The following is a 14,517-nucleotide window of genomic DNA, read 5'->3' as shown; positions in this document are numbered from 1 at the left end:
TCGTATAGATGCGTGTGTGCTCAGTCGCTCAGTTGTGTTTGACTCATTGCAATTCCATGGACTATAGTCCGCCTGTCTCCTCTGTCCATGGGATTTTTCGGGCAAGAATACTGGAATGGGTTGCCATTTCCTCCTCCGGGGCATCTTCTCAACCCCAGGAACTGAACCGGTGTCTCTTACATAGCAGGCAGCTCCTTTAACACTGAGCCAACACTTTAACACGTGATAGTGTATATGTGTCAGTGCTACGCATGCTGTTTCTAACCCTCCTAGCAACCCTGTGAGGTGGCTCTAATTATCATTCCCAATTTACATATGAGGAAACTGGGTGCAAAGAAGTTAAGTAACTTGTCCAAGTTTGTGTTTTGAGAACACACACTAGGATGCAACCCCTGCCTAACGGTCCAGTCCTAAAGCCTGGGGTCCATCTAGTTGGCTGTGGTGCTTCTCTGAGGCAGAAAGGAGACTTATTCTCCAGTTCCAGCCCCAGATCCTCCCTGGTAGTTGTTATTATGTCAGACGTGAACTGCCAGCACTGGAAAGGGCACACACATGTACTCTGGTTCACCTACAAGAGCTTCATGTGAAGTGTTGTCTTCTCCACAATATGCATTTCTTCAATATTTTATTATAACAAGCTAGTACTGTCAGAGAGGTTGAGCTTTTAAGTGTTAACACCTGCTTTCTGGTTCTTTGGAAGACCTTTGGATGTGGCATGTGGAATAAAACACACTTAAATATCTTTAAAAGAGAAAAGACGTCATGGAGAAATAATGAGGTCTGTCAGTTTCCACATCATTATCCTGATGACAGTAATGAGGAGGACATGGGGATCACAGAATCCCGTGGAAAACCTCCCCTCCAGATCTACCTGCCTTCCATTCACTCATTGATTTGTTCATTCATTCATTCATAGTCTAGTAGTTATTCATTGAGTAGAAACTACATGCCTGTCGTGTTGCATGGTTCTAGGGGAGCCAGCAGTGAGCAACAACCGCAAAAACCCGTCTTCATGAATGGAGCAAAGAGAATCCATACGCACCGTCGATAACTAAATTATATAGTGTGCTGTGCTTTGCCTAGTCGCTCAGTCTTGTCCCTCTTTGTGACCTCATGGACTGAAGCCCACCAGGCTCCTCTGTCCATGGAATTCTCCAGGCAGGAGTATTTGAGTAGGTAGCCATTTGCTGCTTTAGCGGACCTTCTCAGGGATCAAACCCGAGTCTCCTGCATTGACAGGCAAATTCTTTACTGTTTGAGCCACTAGAGAAACCTCATATAGTATGCTAGATGGTCATAAATGTGATGGAAAGAAAATAAAACAGGGTAAGGCAAACATGGCATGTGGAGAAGGTTGTGATTTTATTTTTAATTCTTTTAGCTTATTATGTTTGGGTCTTTGTCTTTATCTATGTATTTATTTGTTAGACAAGAGGTTGCAGTCTTAGCTAGTGTGGTCCTGGAGGCCTCAGAGAGCCTAAGGTCACCTTCATCTTAGTTAGTTATTTAGCAGGCAGAGAGACCCTGCCTCCCACCCCCAGCCCCTTCAGATCAGTCCCCACCAAGGGCTCTCTACGCACCCTTTTCACCCGGGCAAGTCTTACAGAGGGTTTTCTCTTTCACTAAGTGGTGTTTCCCCATAGATGTCTTTGACAGAGGAGACCTTTGCTGCTCTGTCCAAAATATTTCTTCTATCAGCTCTGCTGCTACATGAGTAGTAATCCAATTCAGAATCAGGTTGACTTACAAGTTTCTTGACCAACGAGTCCCAGGGTAACCCGAAGAGAATGAGTCTGTTAAATTAACTGTCAACTCTCCTGTCAGATTTCCTCTCAGCTCTCATCCAGCCTCTCTAGCTCACAGTGAAGGCAGTTTGACTAATTTTTTGTCTAAGGATTGTGCCTATGTTTCAATTTCCCAGGATCGAACAAACAGACTCTTAATGGGAAATTGAAATTCAGGTATAATCCCAGGGTGAAAAATGAACCAAGAAACCGTGTGACTTCACCTGTTTTTTTAAAATTTTTTTTCACTTTGGAAGATGTATCAAGACAGTGATAGAGGAAAATAAAAAAAGATAGCAATCCTGAGCTCAGATCATGTATTAACCATCAGGCCTATAGGAAATGAAATGCCTCAAGGAAAAAAGTGGGTTTCTCTTTATTTTCTGTCTTTTCTCTTTTCCCCCCTCTTTTTAGCTGCAGAGGAACAAACAGCCTTGATAACTGGCTTTTAGGGTTTGCTTTGGTTCATAAATAATTAGGCCTTGTGCTGACTTCCTTGCCTATTCAACAGCTTACAGGCCAAATTCAGTTTAAGGGAAGCTCATGGCTACTGATGAAACTTTAAACTGCTATGTCCTTGGACAAGGTACTTTTTTAATTAAAGGCTCAGAGGAGTCTCTGACCATTAGGAGCATAGAAACATCCCTGTGGATTAGGGTGGCCAGGCGGTTGTCTGTCAGAGAGGGGGTGGATCTGAGATATGGTGGGGCCTTACTTGCTGATCATTTCCTGTTTCAAATTCAACACAATTTCAATTGATTTTTTTCCCTCCGCATCTTTTACTAATGGAGCTTTGCCGGTTCCGCCTGAAATCCTGCACAGTTGTCAATAGCAAGTGATTCTTTCTGAGGCAGCTGTTGTGAAGGCAGTTGTTACTTGCTTTAGTTCCAAGACCAGGGATATATTTACAATAAAAGTTGATTTAGTGAAATCTGGAGGAACATAAAGGAACACAACGTGCAGACCAAGAACTTTTTAGAAACATGTTTTTTTCTCATTTTACAATTCATTCCTTAGCTACGACTGGGCTTTATCTTTGTCTTCATTGTGAAATTAGAGAAATATTAATAGTAATGCTTGGACTCACCCTCACATAGGTTTTCTAGTTTGAATGCATTTCAGGACTTTTGTGTTTTTAACAGTTCAAGTGTCAGAGAGTCTTCTTGTGATCATTTAATATGTATCACCTGGGGGTCAGCTCTGTGTGTTTGATGGGTTCTGTGTGAATTTAAGGGGTCATATATTTAGGCAGCTAGGCTGGAGTCAGTGGAAAAGAGAATAGCCTTATAAATCCTGAGAAAATGTCAGAGTGCTTATACTGGGACTGTATTCTGGGGGCTGAATGCTTTTTTCATCGCAGCATCAGATCAAGTGTCAGTTCAGAGATGCTCTCAAGAATTGCAGGAGGGCTGAGACAAAGTTGGTGACCTGTGGACTTATTAGTGATGTGGAGTTTTACATGATGGTAGTGAATAATGAGGTTTGTTTTTCTCTTAGGAAAACGGGCAGCTCTCATCTCTTAACAATCCTGTAATAATTGCTAAACGTTGTGTGTGTGTGTGTGTGTGTGTGTGTGTGTGTGTGCGCGCGCGCGCGCGCATTTTAACCATACTGTGCTTATGTGTGCTAAGTCGCTTTGGTCGTATTCAACTCTTTGCAACCCTGTATACTGCAGCCCGCCAGGCTCCTCTGTCCATGAGATTTTCCAGGCGAGTATACTGGAGTGGGTTGTCATGACCTCCTCCAGGAGATCTTCCTGACCTAGGGATCAAACCTGCATCTCTTACATCACCTGCTTTGGCAGGTGAGTTCTTTACCACCTGAGAAGCCCACTGTACTTATAGGTAGTATAATAAACACCTTTTGCTTTTAGTCTTTACTAAGTGAATGTCTAAGATAAAGAATCAAACCTTTTCAAACCAAAGTTAGACTGCATTATCTAAAATGGCAATTTCAATGTGGTTTTCTAGTTACCTATACTTCCCAGCAGTGGTTAATAAGGTAGAGTTCAGGGCTCCCACTGCAAACCCATCAAAGAGGTCTCTAGCCTTCGTCAACGGCAGACTAAATAGAAGCAAACACCCTCCCCCGCCTAGACCCCAGGAGGCTGAGGGGCACTCACTGAGGAGCGGGGGCAGCCAGTTGACGTTGACCTCACAGTGGGAGTCTAGGAACGTCAGGACCTCGCCTCTGGCCATGGACGCCCCCAGGAGTCGGGTCCGGATCAGCCCTTCCCTTTTCTTGGTGCGGACGATCCTCACTTTGGAAAACCGAGCCATGTACTCTTCCAGCTTCTCCTTCAAGTGTTCTGGGAAAGAAGAAGACAGACACAGAAGGACATGGAACATTAGCTACAGCAGACTGATTCCAGGGCATCTGTGCAGAGACTGTGCTTGGAGAAATCTGGCTGAGGTCCTTTCTCTCCTTTCATCTTGAGGGGAGAGACTAGGAGGATTCCTTGCCTAGAGGTCTCTATACTTTACAAGTTCCAGTTGTTGTTGTCATTTAGTTGCTCAGTTGTGTCTGGCTCTTTGCGATCCCATGGACTGTAGCCCACCAGGCTCCTCTGTACATGGGATTCTCCAGGAAAGAGTACTGGAGTGGGTTGCCATTTCCTCCTCCAGGGATCTTCCCAACCCAGGAATGGAACCTGTATGTCCTGCATTGGCAGGTGGATGGATTCTTTACCGCTGAGCCACCATGGAAGCCCACAGGTTCCAGAATGCTCCATAAGATGCAAATACTGCCTTTTGTGTGGACAATGACCAGCCAGTGCTCCACCCCAAAGTTGTTGTGGGTCTGGGACCCCCACTGTAGCCTGGCCAGCCTGTGCCCAGGTGGGAATCAGCCCCAGGTCCCTGTTGGCCAAGTCAGGTGACCGTTCCAGCACATGGGCTTTTACTAACAAGAGGGCCCTTCCAGCGAGGCTTTGCCTAGAGTTCTCTGTATTGAAAATAGTGCATATAAAACCACAGGAAAGAAAAAAAAATACCTCCCAAATCAACAGAACGGCTTCCCTGGTGGGTCTAGTGGTAAAGAACTCGACTGCCAAAGTAGGAGACGTAAGAGATGTGGGTTCAATTCCTGCGTTGGGAAGATCCCTTGGAGGAGGGCGTGGCAACCCACTCCAGTATTTTTGCATGGAGAATCCCATGGACAGAGAAGCCTGGTGGGCTACAGTCCATGAAGTCACAAAGGGTCGAACACAACTGAAGCAACTTAGCACAAATAACAGGAGTCAGGTTCCCCCCACCCACCCCCACCCCCGCCAGGTAATAGCAAACTGGCAAGCAAGTTCAGCTCCTGGATTTGGATTTGAAGTGGAAAGTGACTGATTTACTGTGAAAATTAGATATGGAGAGGGACAAGCAGATGAGATGCTACATAATCATTTTGGACTTGGCTAAGATTGGAAAAAAAATTTGAAATGTTTCTTTGCCTAATTAAAAAAAACAATGGAAACAAAATGAAATGAGATAACTTATTTGTGGAATAAAACATTTCCTACTGGCTGTGATAAAGTACATTTATCTCTCAGTTCTTTTGTATGTTGAATAAGTGTATTTTGGTAGCTTTCTGTGAGATATGTACTTATGTAATTGACATCATCTGTTCTCAGCCTCCCACATGTAAAACCTTAGGAGGGCTTTTCTGGAGTTTGTAGCAAGTAGAATCTAATATTCATTGAAATAGAATCTTAGCATGCTGTATGTTCTGTAGGTTTCATTTTCAAACTGTCTCTGCTTGTTTGCAATCAAAGGCAATATTATTATTAAGTCTCCTTCTGTGATTTCTAACAATAGCAGTTCATGAAAGGATTTATGATCTTGCTTTTTTTTGTTTGGAGTATTGGCTCAGTGGTAAAGAATCTGCCTACCAATGCGGGAAATTCAGGTTCAGTTCCTGGGTAAGGAAGATCACCTGGAGAAGGAAATGGCAACCTGCTCCAGTATTCTTGCCTGGAGAATCCCATGGACAGAGGAGCCTGGTGGGCTACACTCTGTGGAGCTGCAAAGAGTCAGACATGACTGAGCAACTGAGCATGCAGGCGTGGTTGCTTTACAGTGTTAATTTCTGCTGTACAGCAAAATGAATCAGCTACATGTATGCATATATCCCCTTTTTTGAATTTCCTTCCCATTTAGGTCACCACAGAGCACTGAGTAGAGTTCCTTGTGCTATACAGTAAGTTCTCAGTAGTTACCTATTGTATACAAAGTATCAATAGTGTGTATTTGTCAATCCCAATCTCCCAGTTCATCCTACTCCAACCTCCGTCTCCTGCTTGGTGTCCATAGCTTTGTTCTCTACATCTGTGTCTCTATTCCTCCCCTGCAAATAGGTTCACGAGTACCATTTTTCTTGATTCCAAATGTATGAGTTAATATACAGTATTTCCTTTTCTCTGACTTACTTCACTCTGTATGACAGCCTCTAGGTCCGTCCACATCTCTGCAAACCTCAGTGTTCTTCTGTCGATTGTACCACTGTGGGTATCATCTTGACAATCCGACTGCATTCTCCACTTTACTCTCTGACCCCCAAGGACTAAAGTAGTCTTTTTTCAAGGGAGAGAGGATTAATTCTTTGTAGCTGCCTATGAGAAAGTACTTCTTTCTAGAAGAGATTTGCCTCTCACAAGTCCCAAGACAGAGGGTTGTTGGTCACCTGCTAAGGACTGTCCCCACTTGGGCTTGAGGCTTCCACACTTTCCAGTTTATAGGTGACTCTCTGAACCCAGCGGGAGCATCTCTACATGTTGCCTTTCCCTCTCTGTATGTTTTCCGATTCTGTGTATTTTTGATCAAAGTCCATTTTAATACACTAAGAAGATTGTCAGGTATGAATGCACTAATCTCAAGGGGTTTGACCCCACAGCGAGTCCACTAATTCAAATCAACTCCTCTAATTTGAACTTTGTGGTAATAATTAGGTTGCTTTGCCTCCGAGTGATGACCTAGTTGACTGCCCCTTGGAGGGGTCTGTTTTTTCTTAGTAGTTCAGTTGTAGCATTTAATTAACCATAGCTCACCATGAAGAAGATATTATCCATCTGATTAGCATATTAGACTCTCATACAAGGAAATTCCTGCGGATGGTGGAGATGCCTTTAAATTAAAAACATTTTTCATTTCTTTTGTATGAACAGTTTTGAGATTCATTTCAAAATATTGCTCAAATGATTTTAAACATGCTTTGGTATTACTTAAACACAACATCTTTGAAGATCCCTTTTGAACTCATTTAATTGAAAGAATGACAAGAGAATTTATGGTATCTTTATAAAAGAGACATTTCTTTTTTAACTAGGAAACATTTGTAGAACCATTAACTTTTTTTTTTTTTTTTGGTTAGTGACCCTAGACTAGCAGTGGAAACATTACTGTTAAAATCCAGTAAGTGGTACCCTGATGACCTAGAAAACTTAATATAATTTCAAATATACCAATTTTTGCCCAAGGTTTATGATATCACTGGGAGGCAGTAATGAAATGTTGAGTTATACTCAAGTGACATTTTGGTGTCTTGTTACTGTCGATATTAATTAAGTACAGCAGTTTTCTGAATGTATTTTCCTTTTTTTACTAGAGATTTCACTGTGCTCCACAAACTTACACATTCATTAGTATATTTATTGTTACTATTACTCACTGGACCTATATCTTCAGTTAAGTCATTTTTTTCCTCACCTGTGGAATGTGATGTGTGTATGTGTGTTCGGTGTCCAACTCTTTGCGACCCCAAAGACTTTAGCCCACCAGGCTCCTCTGTCCGTGGGATTCTCCAGGCAGGAATACTGGAGTGGGTTGCCGTTCTCTTCTCCAGGGGATCTTCCCAACCCAGGGATCAAACCCACATCTCCTGCTTGGCAGGCAGATTCTTTACCACTGAGCTACCTGGGAAGCCATGGAATATGATGAGTTGATCTTAAATACTCCTTCCGATTCTATGATTCTGTGATTTCCCTTGTCATGTTTTACTTATGCTGTAGATCTAGTCTATCAAGTATTTCATTTTTCCTAAAAAGCATCCTAGAGGTTGCCCTCCTAGTGTTTCTTTGGGTCACATGTTGCATTGGAAAGCAAGAATCAACTCAAGATAAAGCCGACATGTATCAGAGGTTTAGTCAAAAAGCAAATGCCAGGTCTTGGTTTTTGGTCAACACAGTATCTGTCTAGTCTTCCCCAGCTTCCTGTCTTCAAGTCTGTCACTGGTGTCAAAAATCATGACTTTGAAGCACTCTAAGTTCATCAAAGATTTAGGTCTGTTCAGTAAATTAAAGTGAAAGTTGCTCAGTCTTGTCTGACTCTTTGCGACCCCATGGACTATACAGTCTATGAAATTCTCCAGGCCAGAATACTGGAGTGCTTATTATGTCAGGAAAATATAGTAGCAGAGTTTAGACAGCTTTCTGGTCTACCTTTGAGTGATTGTCCCCAAGGCGTAGGGAATCTAAATGACCAGGAGTTTTACAGAGCAAGGTCGGGGTTTCCTGAGTGTAGAACTCACCAGAGGCTGGACAAACAGCTGCCTTGGGCTCAGCAGATTCCTTCTCCTTTGAATCCCCTAATTTGATCTCAAGGAGAGAGCAGGAGGGGCAGGAGACCCAGTTGACCTGGAGATATGAGTTCTATGTCTAAACACATACTATGAAGCTGACATTTCTTTGATGTTTATACTTTGGTGTTGGTAGATTATAGCAGCATGTATTTGTGCATGCTAAGTCGCTTCAGTCATGTCCTACTCTTAGTGACCCTATGGATTATAGCTCACCCAGCTCTCCTCTCCATGGGATTCTCCAGGCAAGAATACTGGAGTGGGTTGCCATGGCCTCATCCAGGGGATCTTCCCGATCCAGGAATCAAACCCACATCTCTTATGTCTCCTGCATTGGCAGGCAAGTTCTTTACTACTAGCACCACCTGAGAAGCCCTAGTGTATAGCAGAATATGACCTTAAGAGCACATACAGAATAAATGCTAGTTATTGTGTGTGTGTGCTAAATTGCTTCAGTCATGTCCAACTGTTTGTGACTCTATGGACTGTAGCCTGCCAGGCTCCTCTGTCCATGGGATTCTCCAGGCAAGAATACCGGAGTGGGTTGCCATTTCCTCCTGCAGGAGATTTTCCCAACCCAGGGATCAAATTTGAGTCTCTTGTGTCTCCTGCATTGGCAGGTGGGTTGTTTACCACTAGTGCCATCTGGGAAGCCCACTAGTTATTGTGGATGGTGACTAGTGATAAATTCTGAACTAGAATGTGTCATAAACACATAGAAATATATATACCTTTCTGATTCATTCTTTCACCACAAGAATATACTCTTAAGTATTTTGGATAATTTGAAGTCTTATCACAGTGACAAGAAGTACTTCACAATTAGAGACTAGAGGATATCCTTACTCTTCTCAATATACTTGACACATGTTGTGTGTATATTTTAACCCAAAGTGACAGTGTTAAGGATAACTGTCTACTTAACAGTATAGAAACTTTTTCTATATTCTTTATGCAAGAGAAATGTACAGATTTTATGCCTCCAGTTAACTCCAGAAAGCTGTCAATCTCTTGACATCCTGGTTGACCACACTAAATATGTCCCTTTTCATAGCATTCGCATACAGACACTTCATGTTATCTCTAGAGCACAAAAAATTCAACCAAGAACTTAAAAGTATTGCTGAAACTGTATCCAATTCCTTCTTTTATGATTTTGACTGAGTTCTGTCTCTGAATGTCTTATTTTCTTTCTTTTAATATGCAAGTCGCTTGGAAAGTAGCTGTTGTTGTGGTTTAGTCACTGAGTCATGTCTGACGGTGACCCCATGACTGCAGCATGCCAGGCTCCTCTGCCCATGGGATTTTCCAGGCAATAACACTGGAGTGGGTTCCATCTCTCAGTGTCTTATTTTCTCTTCTTTTAATATACATAGCATCTACAGTCACTTGGGAAATAGCTGGGGACACTGAAATGAATAGACCACATATATTCCAGCTTCTGTTAAAAAAAAAGAGAATTAGAAAGTCACCCTTTACAACCTCTAATGAACTAATAACCCCAACTAACATCACAGAAGGAACCAGATCACTTGTTCTGTGCTTCTTGATGAGGAAACATGTCACTGCCTCTTTCTTGGCGAAGTATTGACTCTGAGTTTGATCATGCCTTTAGATCTAACTACCAGCTTATAGGAACTGGAAGATTGATGAATTTGTGAAATATCACATCTGGGAGAAAACTAGCAAAATCGAAACTCTAGAAATTTCTCCAACACAAATGGTTTGACTTCTTCAACAAATAGAAGAAGAAGAAAAGAAATGGAAAGAGAACCCTAAAGATTATGTGTATATGTGTCTGACTCTTGGGACCCCACAGACTATAGCCTGCCAGGTTCCTCTGTCCATGGAATTTTCCAGGCAAGAAGACTGGTGTGGGTTGTCACTTCTTCCTCCAGGGGATCTTCCCAACCCAGGGATTGAAACTGCATCTCCTGTGTCTCTTGCATTGGCAGACGGGTTCTTTTCCACTAGTGCCACCACCAGTGCTCCCTGGGAAGCCCACTAAAGATTAAAAGGCACTTAAGAAATATATCAAAGGAGAGGACCCATTGTGGATCCTGGTTCAATGGTACAGTTGAGAAAGAAAACATCAGCCCGTCCCCCCATGTCTGGGCCGTTGTCTGACCCTCATGGCCAGCCCGTCATCTGGTTCTGCTGGACATAACCATCTTGGTGACCATTAGCGTGCAGCAAGGTCAGTCTGAGACCATGATAAAGTAAGACAGAAACAAGATCACTGTTAAACCTACGTACACCAAATGTTTCCCTGTTTCAGCTAAAATGTGTGATTTCTAATTTTTTTTCACAATTTTTGTTGTTGTTGTTGTTGTTGTGGAACGGATTTGAGATTTTCCCCCCATGAGAATCCTTGTTGTAGTTTAGTTGCTCAGTTGTGTCTGACTCTTTGTGACCACATGGACTGTAGCATGCCAGGATTCGTTGTCCTCCACTATCTCCTGGAGTTTGCTCAAACTCGTGTCCATTGAGTTGATGATGGCAACCAACCATCTCATCCTCTGTTGCCCCCTTCTCCTCCTGCCCTCAATCTTTCCCAGCATTAGGGTCTTTTCAAATGAGTCAGCTCTTTGCGTCAGGTGGCCAAAGTTTTGGAGCTTCAGCTTTAGCATCAGTCCTTCCAATAAATATTCAGGGTTGATTTCCTTAAGGATTGACTGGTTTGATCTCTTGAGAGTCCTTGATTTCACGAAATCATGGGAGGAGAGAGTTGGAGACTGTTCTTTAGGGTCCTTTATGTTTCTGCATTTTCTGTGGATAAGGTCTACCATTTGTTCTGGATTATCTTTTCAAGGATGTTTATACAGTGAACAGATGGGGAATACAGAGATCTGTGTTTCTCTCAGGAGCAAAATGCCATTTTATTTATAGCCCCAGAAGGTGGAGATAGTGTTCCCCTTGCTTGCATGCTGCCCATTATACAAGATTTCAGTTCCATCGGTTCAGAGAGGAGGGAAGGCCACCAGTGAAGGACTCGTAACCTCACATGGAAGTTTTAGCGTTTCTGACCAGGATGTAGAGAGGAGTCTAGCAGAGCAGAAGTTGGTAATTACATATGCCTGGCTGTCCTATTCTTATCTGTGGAACCGACCGCCTCTGGCTCAACTGAGCTCCACCCCACCACTCACTGACCTCTTATGAGTCTCTCCTCTTTTTAATTCCTTTTAGTGCCTGAAGATATAACATCTCTGACATCACATGCATGTTTCATAGTGGGAAACAGTGAGCTGTGTTTACCTGGAGAATTCTGGTAATTGTCTCTGACCTTCCCTTAGACCCTACATTCCCACATAGAAAGCAGGAATGAGGCGACTTCCCTGGTGGTCCAGTGGTTAAGACATCCAGTGCAGGGAGTGTGGGTTCAATCCCTGGTCAGGGATCTAAGATCCCACACGCCTTGTGGTCAAAAAACCAAAACATAAAACAGAAGCAATATTGTAACAAATTCAGTAAAGACTTTAAAAATGCTCCACATGAAATAAAATCTTAAAAAAAAAAAAAAGGAATGGAATACATTTCAGCTCGGGATCTCTTCTTGGGAAGTCAGGTAATCTGGATACCTGACAGCCGCCTTGGGGTCCTCTTTCTGTCCCAATTTCTCTCTCTTCCTCTCTCTCTTTCATCATTTGTTTAAAGAGCAACTGAGTTATATATTTTCGGGATAACTTTAAATGTGTGATGTACTCAGAGTAACACAAAAGAGATGCCACAACATCTATTCTTGAACCCAGGGCATGGCCACAGTGGAATAGTTACAGCGGTAGACTCAGTGCCCAGAATTAATTATTCACGGAAAGCATCCTTCTCCATGGTTAGGACTATAAATGGGTTTACAGTCTTCTCTCTGGGAAATGCTCCTATATCAAAGATCGTGTGTATAATACCTTAGGAATCAAGGCCCCCAAAGTGAAAAAAAGTATAGGTGTCACATACATAAAAGGATTAAGGACATTTTCAGAAAAAGCACAATGTGTAAAAGGGAGAGAGAGGAGAAAAAAAGAAAACTCCATAGTTAAAATGTTTATTTTCTTCATTTTAAAAATTTTAGAGTATATTCTCTTAGAATGGTTTTTGCAGGATGGTAAAAAATAGATTTTCAGGTGGCTCAGTGGTAAAAAATCCACCTGCCGATGCAGGAGATGCAGGTTCAATCTCTGGGTTGGGAAGATCCCCTGGAGGAGGAAACGGCCACCCACTCCAGTATTCTTGCCTGGAAAATCCCATGGACAGAGGAGCCTGGGGGGCTCCAGTCTATGGGGTCACAAAGAGTCAGACACAAGTGAGTGACAGCACAAATAACAGACTACTCCATACAAAATATTTTGGCATTGAGTAATAGCCTGAAAATGGCCTGTCCCAACATGTACATGCATGGATACAAATGTTGCATATAGCTGTGTTGCAGCTTTTATTTCAGTTCATTTGTCACACATTTGATTTGTACGTTCATTGCTTATTCCAATTTTGAATAATGTTAACTAATGTATATTTAGTTATAGCAGAAATATTTGTATTCTATTTTTCCTTTTCCACAGTATTTTCCTAAGGACTGTTTAAAAAGTTATCTTATCTGATGTTTCAAGTATTTCTTAACTAATATTTAGATTATATGATATTTTTCTAAGCATTTTATTTATTTTAATTTTTATTGGAGTGTAGTTGATTTACAATGTTGTATTAGTTTCAGGTGAACTGCAAAGTGAATCAGTTTGTGCATTTATCCATTCTTTTTTAGATTCTTTTCCCATATAGTCCATTACGGAGAGCTGAGTAGAGTTCCCTGTGCTATACAGCAGGCCCTTGTTAGTTATGTATTTTACATATAGAAGTGTATATATATCAATCCCAATCTCCCAATTTGTTATCCCCCCATTCCCTGGTAACCAACCATAAGTTTGTTTTTTACATCCGTGACTCTATTTCTGATTTGTAAATAAGTTCATTTGTACCCTCCCTTTCCTTTTCAGATACCTCATATACACGATATCATATGATATTTGTCTTTCTCTGCCTGACTTACTTCAGTATGATAATATCTATGTCCATCTATTCTAAGCATTTGATAGTTTTCAAAAGTCATTGCAATTAAAAGTCTTCTGTGAATGAATACATGTGACGTAATCTGAATCTAAAATTTATAGTTAATAACTGTTTTGTTTATATGAACATAGAACAAGAACTGTATTTTCTCTACATCAGGCAATATAAAATTTACTGAAATTCAAGATTATTTTCCTTATGTGATTCATTCTAATGTTGTAACTTTGGCCTCAAATAAAAACAATGTGAATGGGAACTGGGTAAAAATTCAGGTCTTTTCTATGAAATATTTTTGGTGAGTATTTTGAACTCACCACAAATTGATGCATTTTAATACAGTATAAAAATTTCTGCTTTTTAATACTTCAGTAGTTTTACTTCATTTTAAACATCCTATATATTGCAAGGAATAGGTTATATAGCTGATAAGTTTTCATTTTCACCAAGTACGTGATAATTCAGTCTAAATGCACAAATGTAAAAGTGCATTACTGTCAGTATTACAAAAAGTCTTTGGTTCAGTGTTATACTCTTTAACTTGCAAATATTTAAGAATTTTGCCAAAAATAGTGTTAAGCTTTAGTCTGTAAATATTAGAGAATGGTTTAATCCTAGAAGAAGCATTACACATAATGCACTGTTTTAAATAAAAGCCCTATATAAATATCATTTGAATTATCAGTATTGACACAGGAGAAAAAAATCTCTAAGCTCATCTAGATCATTTCTTCTTTTCACTTATTTAGTGTTTTAAAAAACTGTGGTGAGATGCACATAACATAAAATTTACCATCTTAACTATTTTTAGTGTACAATTCAGTCCAGTAGGGTTAAGTATATTCAAAATGGTTGTCCAATTCAGCCCAGATCGTTTGATGTTGCCAACTAAAACTCTATACCCATTAAATAGGAAAGGTCCCTATTTTCCTGTCTCCCCAGGAAACTACAAGTCTACTCTCTGTTTCTACATGTATGATGACTCTAAATGCCTAATATAACTGGAATTTACAGTATTCGCCATTTTGTTACTGGCTTATTTTATTCAGTATAATGTTGTCAAGGTTCATCTGTGTTGTAGCCAGGTCAGAATTTCCTTTCTTTTTTGAGGCTGAATAAT

At 41.1% G+C, this 14,517-nt stretch overlaps 1 protein-coding gene across 1 annotated transcript in view; it reads right to left on the bottom strand.

Annotated features, from left to right (window-relative positions):
• The window catches only part of GALNTL6 (polypeptide N-acetylgalactosaminyltransferase like 6), a 1,429,734-nt gene that overhangs the window by 238,893 nt on the left and 1,176,324 nt on the right, over nt 1–14,517 (bottom strand). Inside the window, exon 5 of the mRNA XM_081568813.1 lies at nt 3,907–4,092. Coding sequence (XP_081424939.1) covers nt 3,907–4,092 — 186 coding nt within the window. The remainder of the gene's footprint in view (nt 1–3,906; nt 4,093–14,517) is intronic.

The sequence above is a fragment of the Giraffa tippelskirchi genome, chromosome 1 (genome assembly GCF_054371585.1).
Source record: "Giraffa tippelskirchi isolate mGirTip1 chromosome 1, T2T-mGirTip1v1.2.pri, whole genome shotgun sequence".
In the NCBI taxonomy this organism is placed as follows: domain Eukaryota; kingdom Metazoa; phylum Chordata; class Mammalia; order Artiodactyla; family Giraffidae; genus Giraffa; species Giraffa tippelskirchi.
Note: the sequence above shows the minus strand (reverse complement) of the source record. Positions and strands in the feature narration are given on the sequence as shown.